Here is a 14,033-nt window from a genome sequence, read left to right on the forward strand (position 1 = left end):
GATTTCAGAATTATTGCTTATACATTCCAATTCACACAAAAAAAGAAACACTGACAGTTGTTGTTCACTGTATTGCATTAAAAGAAAGTTAGATAATATAAAGATTTTCAATATAGTTTTTCCCCAAAATTAATTTTTCATAATATTTTCATGCTGTGACTGCAGGGGAGCCATGCCAACTCACTAGACTGTCATTCTGTTGTTTAATGCTGAGGATAACTGTAGTCTAAAAAATAATGCATCCTTCCAGTTAAGAAACACTCTTCCCTCAAAGGGAGCAAGTGGACCCAAACTATGGCAGCAAAATGCCCCCCACAGCATAGCAGAACCACTGGATCGGACAGATTTTCCTTTAATTTGTCCCCCTACTCTATTTTCAGCCAGGATATGATGTTTGATATTGGTATAATATTCCTTTTCTTGCATAGTGGACACATCAGAATCTATTAGTCAGTGGATGGTCTTCATAGCAAAAGTTGACAACTCCTCTCTCATAATTCACATCTTCATCCTCTTCATCCTCCAAACAATGGTTATGACCATGTATTGCGCTGTCTTCACTATTACTCTGTTGTCTTATTATAAGCCTCTTGTTGTTGCTGTTTCGTACTGAAGCCTCAAGAGCTTTTTGTTTGCGGTAAAAATGTGAAAACTTGTTGAAAATGATGGTGATGGGTAGTGCCACAACTAATGTGCCGCTTAGGATGCAGCCAGATGCTGCCAGCTTTCCTGCCACTGTCACTGGCACTATATCTCCATATCCCACAGTTGTCATACTAACAGTCCCCCACCACCAGCATGCTGGGATTGTGTCCAAACCAACATCTTCTTCATATTCTGCAGTGTAAGCCATTCCGGAGAACACTGATACACCGACTGCCAGGTACAGTAATAAGACTCCAACTTCTCTGTAGCTGTGCTACACAAAGAAACAAAAATATTATTTCTGACATGGAAAATATAAGTAGAAGCACTTAAACACTTAAGCTATGGAGTTGACTGAACTTAACTTTTTATTCCATTATTTTGTATTTGTTGTATTCCATTTTTGTAATAATTGGAAGTATAAAAGGAGATCAAAATATATGCTATTTATGGATTATTATTTGCTGGTCTCATGGATTCATTTTGTTAAATAAAGCATAATCAAAACATTTACAGTTAGTACTAATCAATATGTCAGTGGTTTTCAATCCTGATCCTGGGGACCCACAGAACTGCATCTCCCTTTATATAACACACCTGATTCAGATTATCAGCCTTATGTTATGATGTTCTACCTGTTTATTGGATTGGCATTTTTGTCTTGATTGCCCATTGGACTGTTTGCCTGTTATTTGACCACTGCCTGTTTGTGCCTGCTGTTTTGAATTTATTAAACTGGATCATTGTTATTTGCTATTGTTTTGATCTCATGTGAGTGACAGGTTGGTGGAGTGGTGAGGTTATTGTCCTGCCCTCGCTCCAGTAAACATGTCATCAAAGAAGAGAAGAAATGTTGTTGCAGGGGGAAGTTATTTTGATTAAAGATTACTTTGTGCATAGATAAATCACTTATAATAAACTCTGCAATATTCCATAAAAAATAAGAAGTGTCAATTTTGATTTCATGGTTAATCAGCCCATTCTGTGTAGGGTGAATATACATCCTCTTTTTCTGGACATGTCCTGGCCGGGATTTCTAAATTGCCTAAAATGTTTAAAATTTGCATTGGTTAACCGTTCTCTGTAGATCCCACTTTCTTGCATGGCATGATTGGTCGATTATGTACAATGTCTGCATGCTATTGTTCAAACTTCTTTTCAGTCTTTACTTTCAGCAAGTATGAAACCAATAGAAAACAAAGTCAAAATGTGTGTTCAGCTTGAAGCAGTGCTGCGCAGATCAATCATGTGTGACAACCATGTACCGTGATAGCGATTCGACAGCATGCAGAGTGTCTCCTCTTTGTAGGTCTCACGGTTATTTAGAAATCTTGGCCAGGACATATCCGGGAAAAAGAGGGCATATGGTCACCATATTCCGTGTCTTTGTCTGGCCTTACAACAACATTTTTTTTTTTTATTGCATTCAAGCATGAAACCTAATTGAAGTTTTATAAAAGTAAGGAATGTACATAGATTTAATGCTCATCTGCCATGTTTATAGTTCTTTGATATTTGTGTTTGTTATTTTAAATCAGGAGGGCTTGTGGAAAATATTAGCTGTTAGACTGTGCATGGATGCATGCTTCAAAAATCCACTGGAAATAGTAGATCATCCAGGTATCTTTGGATTCTCATTTCAACATACTGTATTCTGGGACAAATTCATTCTAATCTTGGATATACTTAGGGTGGATAGTATGCATATTGGGAAGCGTAGTGGGTTTTTAGACATACAAAATGTGGAGTGCTCTGGGTCTCACTCCAAGTCCAGGTTTGAACACCACTTCAATATACAGCTTGTAAATGCACTTGAACAGTAGCAGTGTATTCTCACCCGTAGTGTCGCACCTAGTGACCTTAACCCTGTTGAATGCCTAGCCAACTTCAGCACCCTGAAGATTCTCATCAGCCGCAACACCTGGACCAGTTTTCCCAAGTTGTCTAGCTCTGACTCACTCCCAATGAGCAGATCAAAAAAGATAGTGATGTAAATTGGCATCACTGAGATGATATCAATCAGGTTTAGTGGTAGCAGGAAGAACTTACGATGGTTTGGTGCAAGAAGCATACGTGTTACTACCTCAAAGGTAAACCAGCAGATGCAGAACACTTCTAAAACATGCATAGTTGGGTCTTCGGTTGGATTACCATTTTCATCAAATATCTGGTAGTCTGGAATGCTATTGATACACATGGTGGCAATTGATATCAACACCACACAAATGGAAAGCAAGCTGAAAAGTTTGCTAGGAATTGAATAACCTGGATTTTCCAATGTTAGCCACAGACACTTTCGAATGTTTCCAAAACGCATTTCATGGAAGTGCTCGATATCTTTGTTCAGATCAGAAATCTCATCAACCGACGTATCCACACTGCTAACATCACTTTCTTCATCCCACGATTTATGATGTCTCTCCAGTTTACGATCAAGGTAACGGTAACTACAGCAGCTGTCCAGAAAAAAATCACTGATGCCCCAGTACTCTATTTCCTGAGAGAAGGAGAAAATGCACAGCTCTTCCATAATGTGCAGCTTGCCAGTCTGGTAGAAGTGCAGGACATAAGGGAAAAGGCCAGGGTTACGGTCGAAGTAAAACTCTTTCTGTTGAACATCAAAATCATCACAGAGCTGTAGAATGTCATCTTCTGAGTCACAGGACAAGAGCTGGCCAAGACGCGTGTCCGGAAACTTCTTCAGAATGCTTGAACATAGAGTGTGCCTCAACCCACCCACATTGATGTGTAAAAGGTTGTCCTTCGGATCCAAAAACCACCAAGTTTGTCTTTCCTTAACCATGATCTACCTACACGCTGTAATAGAAAAAGAGGACAACATTTGTTTTAGTATGGCTGGCATTCATAATGGGTTCATTTCTGTTATTTATTTTAACATGTTAAAAATATTAATATAATTAAAGCACCATAATTTTTGCCTACTTCCTGTGGCATTTAATGTGTGCTGATGTTATATGCATGCCATTCAGCTCCACAAAAATAAACCCTGTGATGTATGATGAAGTTATCAGCTTAGCCTGTGAACAGTAATTCTTAACATAAAATAAATGTAACTCTTTATATTTTAAATTTCATCCTTTCTATAATTTATAGATTTTTTTACGTTGTTTTTATTTTAATTGTACATAGGCCTATAGTAGTGGTGGATGCACAATCATGTACTTCTTACATATTTTTGTAAAACTAATGATTAATGGACCATTATTTATAATTATCTTTTTTTTTTGCAATATTCTCCATCCTTGATTTGCTCAGAAAAACTATGGTTACCTATGTCCAAAACACACAGCTCCCATCATGTAGCTTCCATATCCTTATGATGTAACCATGTAATCAAGTAACTTCTATCCAACTGATCTGATTTCTTTATTCCCTGCAAAATATTTAAACTGAGTCTGGAACAAATGGTGCTGATACAAATCAAACTTTCATGTGAAATTTTAAACCATGGGAGACCACAAACATGAAGACAGTTTCAATTGATTCTTAGCCTTATAATCCTCTGAACATACACACTAGATGATTCGACCAGACCGCGAGACCAAACACTTGTTGACTGTAGGAACAATTTCACAGTGACACGAGATCTCAAGCTTGTGAGATCAAATGTGACTAGAGGAGCAAATCACACGAAGGACTATCGATCTTATCAGATGGCTCACCTGGCACGTGTTCTGTTGTACAGTACAGTGAAAAACAAAAAAAAATATGGGTCTTGTTCTTTCTCAGTACTCTACACTCATGGCATGTTTGTGGCTGTCAAGTTTCAGCTAAGCACGCAACATCCGGTAGGTGATGATTGCTCACGGGTATCACGTCAGAGGCAGCTCAATCAAGAGTCGTAAATATCAAACATGTTTGATATTTACAACTTGAGTTCGGGGATGCTCCGTCTCAATCGGGAGCAGTTAAATAATCAAAATGCCACCACACAATAGAGGATTTTTTGGACAAAAGAAAAAATTATTTGTGACAAGCCTCGAATTGGGCCCCAAACCTATCCCCACCCCCCATCTCCAATTGTCCTCAATGTGTTTTTCTTCTCCAGTCACATTTGAGTGATGTTGACCTATGAATTTAGATATGATGATTAGATTAATTACAATGATATGGCTTCAAAATGTTACAAGCAGATCAGCACACATTCAATCATGATTCAAACGCGTTTATACTTCATTCATTGTCCTCATGCACATATAGTCTAGGGGGTTCCGTGTCATTTTGTCCAATTTTTACTGTCTTCAGGCTCACGATTACATCTAGTCTTTACTCTGCCTTATTTCTACTTCTGCACTTATTTCAGTGACATATTTCAGTTATTTCAGATTATTTTCCACCCCCAGCTGTGTGGCAACAAGTGTATTATGTGCACTGAGGTGCCCTCTTGCTGTGTGTTTGATATATTATGATTGATTTGGACAATAAGAGAGACTCTCATCTCTGCACTCGCATCTTTTTCAAGATGGCATTCATAGGTGTTTAACTCCATGTGAGAAATAAAGAAGTTTCTCATATGGGCATGAGAGCTGTTTATTGTGCCTCTGTCATGAAGTTCAAGATGCTTTCTTCTTAGGTTGGGTTCTTTAAAAAGATCAATCCCCAGCTCTTCCGATATCTAACCTCTGTGGTGCCCAAGAGGTCACACAAGCGAAGGAAGTGAAGGACATGGAGGAAGGGGAATCTGCCAGCTCAGGCCTTGTATTTCTCATTTTCCCCTGTCCTGTCACTTTTGGCTGCAAGGATGAGGGAATGAATACTCTCCAAGAGTGAGAATACTCTGAATACTCTCCTAGTTTTCCACCAAAGTTGTGCAGGTTCATGTGCTTGTTGGTTGGAAAGACTTAAGCAATGGTGAGTCAAGATGAATGGCGGTCTTGCAGACTTATCAAGCAGACCTTCTGAAAAACATGGAAAAATGTTGGAGTGCTTTAATGAGCTGTATCGCACCATTGATTTGGCACTATGTGCCTTAAAGGGGTCATGACATGAGAAATCAAATTTGGCTTGATCTTTTGGCATATAAGAGGTCTTTGAACCATTAAAACATCCTGCAAGTTTCATAGCTTAAAACGTTCTCAATATAAACAAAGCATTTATTTAATTAAGCTCCAAAAACGGCTCATTCGGATATGAGAGGACATGATGACATATTTGCATAAACATATACATAGGCCCCACCCACTGGCATCCAGTTGCTTAAAGCGATAGTTCACCCAAAAAGGAAAATTCTGTCATTAATTACTCACCTCATGTCGTTCCAAACCAAAGAATTTTCATTTTGAGGTGAACTAACCCTTTAACGGCTAACACTTGATTATGTGACACGACACTCGCATTTAGCGTCACGTCAAAAGCATCTGCATACAGTACACAGATGGGCGTTAGATTTTTTGACAGTCCACGCGATTGAGTCTGGCATCAATTGGACAAATGGGGTGAAAGAATGTTCGCTTTGACATATTTGGTTTAAACAACTTGTTCACGACTTTGTACAGATATCAGAAGTATACCAGCGTAAGAAACAAGTGGATAGTTTATTTTTAATGGCATCCCGGATCGTGCCAGAGGATTGTTCAGAGCATTTTGTTTTGTAAATGAAGCACAGTGTCATGGAGAGTTCACAAAGGAACATTTGTTGAAAGATGACGCGGTACTAGATATGACTGCAGCTGCATCACAAATCGTAAGTAAATGATTTCATAATGCTTTGTCTGTTGCTGTCACAGCAACAGGTACAGTATGTTCCAGTCATCTTGGAAGCAGATTTATGAACTACTTGCACAACTGATTACACATACTTATTTTAGTTCATGCGTTATGCAAAGATTTATTCATGAGAAATTTGCATTTATCTAGCACATTTTAGGGCTGTCGGTTGAATATTTCAGAATATTTCCTCGCATTTCTATGAAAACAAATCTTCTTCTGAACACAAATTTTAAGTGGACTTTCGGGAACTAGGCAGCAACATGGATCTACACATAGATACCTCATTTGACTGTACCAGACATGTCAACATGTCCACCATCTTGGAACAGTCAACATTCTAATTCTATTCATCACTCGTACTAACAAACCAATCAATTTTCATGCCATAACATTCACACTATGCTTGTAAGAACCATACATATGTATATGGTTCTCTGATTATCAACTGTTTTATATTTATAGGAGTTTTAACCAGTATTTTTTTGCCATTCTATTTACCATATGTAGAATTATGTTACATTAATGATAAACTAAATCCTGTGAAAATCAGCTGCTGAATGCTAGCAGATAGAGTTATTCATACAAGTTGCTCTCGAATGAGCATTCAGACGGCTTATGCATAGTGGCCCAAAGGAACAGCTGCTAATGCAATATCATCATACAGATATCTATTGGCAACAACAGCACATCGTAAACATATAATCGGAAACTAGTGAGCTATTTTATTTTTTAAAATATATCATTAAGCTCAGGGCAAGTAAGTGACCTCTATATATATAAGGAGATGCTGACTTCCACAGCTCTATAGTTGGAGAAAGTGTAATCATCATCTTGGATCACGTGTCCCTTGTAAACCAATCACATTGTATCATAAAATCACTTTCTTGGTTTTAGGACTGTCAATAACTATTTGCGGATACCATAAAAATAAATGGTTAGTGTCATAAATACCTTCCTGTAGCTCAATCAGCACAGCATAGTGTAGTGCCAAGGTCATGGGTTTGATCACCAAGAAAAGCAAGAACTGATAAAGAACTGCCCTTTCGAAAAATAAGTTTATTCAAGTGTGCTTTTAGTATACTTCTTTTAAAATATAAAATAGGAAAGTATACTTTCAGTCTACTTTATACTGTATGTACTTCTCACAAATGTGCTTTATGTACTTCTTACTTTAATATTCTTAAAATGACATTTAAGTATGCTTTACTTGTACTTAGAAAAAGTCTAAATTTATTTTAGCTATACTTGCTCCGAGAATGTTTTCATTGTTATATGGTGGGGGACCCTATTACACATCTTCTGTACAGAATTTCCAAAATACAAGTGAAGAAGAAACCGAAACAACAGATGCTTCCACATGTAATCTAACATGATCATCAGCAGGGCCGCTGCTCGCCAAATGGGTGCCCTAAGCAGAATAGTATTGTTGTGCCCCCTACCTCAAAAAAAAAAAAAACTACTATAAGGGTTCAAAATAGAACTTTAAGCAAATATAAAAGTAAATAAATAATTGTAATTCAATTGTATTATTTATTAATTACAATTGTAGCTCTAGACAGTTACCTATGGCTATGATTTTATTAATACAGTTATCTGATTGATTTTATGGTCTCAAGCATTCAGAAATCACACAAAATTTATTAACGATAAAACCATGGTTAATTTTGGTAAGAACTTTGACACTTTGTTGGTGTCCTTTGCAGGCATTTATTATAATGTAAATTGTTTATTTTGTATTACATTATGTATTTTAACAGTGTTATTCAATGAAACCATATTTATTTTAAACCATATAGGCCTACCATATATTGCCTCGTAGTTTTTATTTAATACATTTTAAGTCATGGAAACTAGAATATTAAGTCAGATGCGTTGTTGGTGGTGAAATTATTACCGACATTAAAACACGTTACTAACGTCAACAGTCAAAAAAGTTTCACAGGATTATGAAAGTAACGTTAGTCACTTGAAAGTGATGCATGGGCTTCATCTCTGACTTTTTTCTTTTCTCTGCGCCGGACTGTGCTGATGTCTTTTCCCTGATATAGTCTAGTTGTCCATTAAATATGATGATCATTTGTATTCAGCTGCAAACAAGAAGTGAGAGCGAGCGCTGGCACAGATGAGGGAATGGCGCGTCAAGTGTACTTATACTGCCTACTGCGTTCATCATAAAATGCATTTTTTATAATTATGTATATATAATATATACATTCGTGTTTAGATTTTTATTTATGTATTATGTTAATATTAACATAGAACAAAAATATATATATTTTTTTAGCAACTGGGATGGTGCCCCCCTGGGAGTTGGTGCCCTACGCAAACTGCGTACTCTGCGTTTAGGGAGTGGCGGTACTAATAATCAGATATAAAACAGCATCAAAACTGTGTAACGTTATTGAATAAAATGTTGACCCATGAAGAGGTAATATTGATTGTCAATCTTTGGGGTGTTGATTCTCCACCTACGTTTTGATTATCATTCTGAATCAATTCATAGTTTTTTTTTCAGCTTTTTGTTTAAAATGTTGTTTATTTATTTATTTATTTTGTACTTATGAAACTTACCCACATTCAAGTGTTCATAAAAAAAGAATGCATGAAGCTAGAATTTAAAAAAAATTGTTTACAAGCAGATACCCTGTTCTTTCTTTTGATGTTTTGTATGTTCAGATATTCATATAAAATATACAAAATATATACAAATTAATAAATAAGGACATAGTAGTATACTTAAAGTATGATGTAAAGTTAACTTAAAGAACACTTACGAGTATACTTGCAATATAAAACTACTAAACTAGTAGTTTACTGAGACTATACTTCAAAGTGTACTAAAAATGCTACAAGTATTTAATAAACTATCAGTATATCTATAAGTTCACTTTTAGTATACAGGTGCATCTCAATAAATTAGAATGTCGTGGAAAAGTTTATTTATTTCAGTAATTCAACTCAAATTGTGAAACTCGTGTATTAAATAAATTCTATGCACACAGACTGAAGTAGTTTAAGTCTTTGGTTCTTTTAATTGGGATGATTTTGGCTCACATTTCACAAAAACCCATCAATCTCAACAAATTAGAATACTTCATAAGACCAATAAAAAAAACATTTTTAGTGAATTGTTGGCTTTCTGGAAAGTATGTTCATTTACTGTACATGTACTCAATACTTGGTTGGGCCTCCTTTTGCATGAATTACTGCATCAGTGCAGCGTGGCATGGAGACAATCAGCCTGTGGCACTGCTGAGATGGTATGGAAGCCCAGGTTGCTTTGATAGCGGCCTTCAGGTCATCTGCATTGTTGGGTCTGGTGTCTCTCATCTTCCTCTTGACAATACCCCATAGATTCTCTATGGAGTTGGTGCCCTACGCAAACTGCGTACTCTGCGTTTAGGGAGTGGCGGTACTAATAATCAGATATAAAACAGCATCAAAACTGTGTAACGTTATTGAATAAAATGTTGACCCATGAAGAGGTAATATTGATTGTCAATCTTTGGGGTGTTGATTCTCCACCTACGTTTTGATTATCATTCTGAATCAATTCATAGTTTTTTTTTCAGCTTTTTGTTTAAAATGTTGTTTATTTATTTATTTATTTTGTACTTATGAAACTTACCCACATTCAAGTGTTCATAAAAAAAGAATGCATGAAGCTAGAATTTAAAAAAAATTGTTTACAAGCAGATACCCTGTTCTTTCTTTTGATGTTTTGTATGTTCAGATATTCATATAAAATATACAAAATATATACAAATTAATAAATAAGGACATAGTAGTATACTTAAAGTATGATGTAAAGTTAACTTAAAGAACACTTACGAGTATACTTGCAATATAAAACTACTAAACTAGTAGTTTACTGAGACTATACTTCAAAGTGTACTAAAAATGCTACAAGTATTTAATAAACTATCAGTATATCTATAAGTTCACTTTTAGTATACAGGTGCATCTCAATAAATTAGAATGTCGTGGAAAAGTTTATTTATTTCAGTAATTCAACTCAAATTGTGAAACTCGTGTATTAAATAAATTCTATGCACACAGACTGAAGTAGTTTAAGTCTTTGGTTCTTTTAATTGGGATGATTTTGGCTCACATTTCACAAAAACCCATCAATCTCAACAAATTAGAATACTTCATAAGACCAATAAAAAAAACATTTTTAGTGAATTGTTGGCTTTCTGGAAAGTATGTTCATTTACTGTACATGTACTCAATACTTGGTTGGGCCTCCTTTTGCATGAATTATAACACCATGGTCATTGAACCAGCTTTTGGTGCTTTTGGCAGTGTGGGCAGGTGCCAAGTCCTGCTGGAAAATGAAGCTTGTCAGCAGAAGGAAGCATGAAGCATTCTAAAATTTCCTGGTAGATGGCTGCGTTGACTGTGGACTTCAGAAAACACAGTGGACCAAAGTCCTCTTTTCAGATGAAAGTAAATTTTGCATTTCATTTGTAAATCAAGGTCTGGAGGAAGAGTGGAGAGGCACAGAAACCATGTTGCTTGAAGTCCAGTGTGAAGTTTCCACAGTCTGAATTACTGAAATAAATGAACTTTTCCACGACATTCTAATTTATTGAGATGCACCTGTAGTTGCAGTACAAACAAAAAACAGAGGTAAACTAGTTTAGTGTACTCAGTTGAGTACACTAGTGTACTCAAAGTTTACTGCTGTTATACTTAAGGTATACTTAAAAGTATACTTTTATATACTAGAAAGTGGGCCACTTTAGTCCCAAGGAGTATTGAAATAGTACACTTACCAGTATACTACTAGTACACTGATATTTGTATACTTACTACATAAAGTATACTTAAAAATATACTTAAACTTTACTTAAGTATACTTAATAAAATAAACTTGAAATATACTTCTTTTTGGTAAGGGTGATGTGTTCCTTGAATGCAGTGTCTTGAATAGTGTCTGCCAAATGCATACTAAGTGTAAACTGAATACTTCCTGTCCTTGATTTCTTTTCCATTGTAAACTCCAAATATAGCTCACTTCAAAATAAATTGACAAAAATTGAATGGCAAACACTGAAGATTAGTGAACAAGCTGTCAGTTAATTAAGAAATAAGCTGTTAACTCACAAAAGTAAAAAGTTAAAAATGCCAAAAGTTTTCTGTGAGGTTATGTTTAGTGGTTGGGTTAGGGTTAAAGGATAGAAAAATGAATTAGCTCTGTATAAAAACCAGTAAACCTATACTGAGGGTCCCTGCAAAACTTAGCCTATGCAAGTTTGTGTCGCGCATTGCTGATCGTACAGTCGAATATCGATATTTGCCCATATCACATGACACAATTAATATGTAGTAGCCTAATCACTGACGCACTCAATTTATTGTGGTTTAGTGATTCGATCAGAACAGTTGCAATCTGATATCACCGAAATCACTGAATTAGTAGGCTATGATTTGTGAACCGATTCTTTATCGAAAATAGACTCATCTGTTTTCACGGACATCAATAGCCTATCGCATCTCAAGCGCCATAGAAGCCATGATTAGGCCTACTAGAAATAGGCTAACTCTAATTAAAACAAGAAAATCGTGTCTTAATGTCATGCAGTGGGCATCTGGAATCAGTAGGCTAGTGCATAATCAACTTTCTTGTAGAAAGTATACACCAGAAATAATAATATAATCTAGAGAATAAGTAAAATATAAATTGTGTATATAAAAGGCATCCTGTAGTAAAGTTTTATATATTACACAGAGGTTGCTGCCATTATTTTAATAGTTTACTTTATTAATGTGTAGCCAGGCAATAGGTAGGCTAAGCTTTCCGTTTGTGTACATTATACCGTACAGCGCAACTTGGCAGTGGTCAAATGATAAATCAATACCAAAGGACAGCTTTCTCTTTTTAAACTCGGAGACCTCAAAACCATGCAATGCAAGTAGCCTATATAGCCTAGTTCAAATAGCCTACAGGACTTAACAGGTCACACACACAAACACAGCCTAGCCTACATTCAAAAGTAACAAAAAATAAATTAAATCAAAAATAATAATAATAATAATAAATAAGCAGGATTTGGCCTAGACATTTGCAAGCACTGTATTAAATTGAAAGCGTATGGCCACTGCTGTTCTTAAGAAATTGCATATCGCTATGCTCTTAAACACAATAAATCGTGAAGATTCCATTTAATCAATACATTTTGTTCCTTTATCATTATGCTGGATATGCGCTTCTCTTTAACCTCTTTCTAAATGTAGCCTGCTTCCTGAAAAATATGTTTATATATTAGGCTATTGTTGCGTTTTGATAGAAATCACATGATGTTTAAAGCAAAATGTTGCATCTACGCTTTTAATTTGTTCTCCCCTATATCATCTTATGATTCTACAATTAAACAGGAAACCTACCACACAGATGTCACTGTTTGTTCTCCACTTGTTTTCTTCTCACGTTTGTTTACGACGCCTGTGTAAGATGTCATAAAGTATCAACCCATTGATCTATAGTAGCCTAATATATGTTCACTGGGTTTGTAAATATTTTATTTCTCTAATATCAATTTATCTTTTCGCTTCGCTTCGCAATAAATTGCTCCTCAGACTCCACTAGCTCATTCCCTCCGCTCGTGCTGCTTCGATGTGAAACGATGCGCAGTTGTCCAGTCTGGCGCGGAAAGTACACACCCTAGCAGTCAAACACCGCAGTTCACAGGAACGTCCATTCTTGAACTAACGTAGGCTATTTGAATATCCTGTGAATCTTTTTCACTCAAGTTTATGGGCAGAAAAAAAAATATGTTAGGGATTTTATTTTTATTTATTTTTATCAATCTGTTTAACTTGTTCAGAGATATTCACCTATGTCTGGGTGAAATCTTGCTTCTTTCATTTTCTAAGAAATGTTTGTTTATCCTTGCCTTTCACTCACAATGGGTCAGCCCTGTCAGATGCAAAAACAATTAATGTGTCAAATAATTGTTATACTGAAAAATCTAGTATTCTCCTCCATTAATTAATTAGGATAATTGTTTATAAACTGATTTTTCAGATTAATATTTTTGCATTACTATAATCACAGTCAGAAAATATTCCGTTCTAATTCAACAAATTGCCTGATTCACATTTATCTTTCATATCAGTGGGTGTATGATCCAACCAAACAGACTCAAATGGTCAAATAGCCTATGCAGTTAGCTCACTGAAATCTGACTCCATCAGAGGTGTATTCGGGGCCATATGGCATATGCTGCATGCTTACTTTTTCCCTGGGCTGTTTGCATATAATGACTTAACCAGTCTTTTCCTATACCCTCGTACACTTGTTTTGCTGCTTCGGAAGTCCATAACCTACTTTCCTAATGTTAGCTTGTTGTTTAACTTTATTCTAATTTGATTCTTTGTTGTAATTAGCACATTGTCAGAATTGTACCTTTCCCTACCCCTGACCACCGTCATCGATTGAGGGAAGGCAGTGTAGTGAGTGGACTAGACACTCATTGTTAAAGCCACTGTTAAACTCTGATTCCATCAACACTGAAGATTTTTTGCAAAGCCTAATTTTAAGTCTACAGACGTACCTTCCTTTTGAGAAGGAAATTCTCAAAGATCTAAGTTTTCTTTACAGAAGCAGGTATCCATTGGAGCTTAGTAGCTTAGTAGCTTATACTTTATAGTGA

General features: G+C 35.9%; 1 protein-coding gene across 1 annotated transcript; it reads right to left on the bottom strand.

The window, feature by feature from the left end:
- Positions 1 to 432: 432 nt before the first annotated feature.
- LOC107586377 (potassium voltage-gated channel subfamily S member 2) lies at positions 433 to 12,868 on the bottom strand. The gene is made up of 3 exons (XM_016273695.1): positions 12,766 to 12,868; positions 2,483 to 3,462; positions 433 to 919 (listed from the first exon to the last, which is right to left on the bottom strand). The coding sequence occupies exons 2-3, from the start codon at positions 3,446 to 3,448 to the stop codon at positions 437 to 439; spliced, it is 1,449 nt and encodes a 482-aa protein (XP_016129181.1). The 5' UTR covers positions 3,449 to 3,462; positions 12,766 to 12,868; the 3' UTR covers positions 433 to 436.
- Between the last annotated feature and the right edge of the window lie 1,165 nt (positions 12,869 to 14,033).

This window comes from Sinocyclocheilus grahami, unplaced genomic scaffold (genome assembly GCF_001515645.1).
Source record: "Sinocyclocheilus grahami isolate Dianchi unplaced genomic scaffold, SAMN03320097.WGS_v1.1 scaffold80.1, whole genome shotgun sequence".
Lineage (NCBI taxonomy): Eukaryota > Metazoa > Chordata > Actinopteri > Cypriniformes > Cyprinidae > Sinocyclocheilus > Sinocyclocheilus grahami.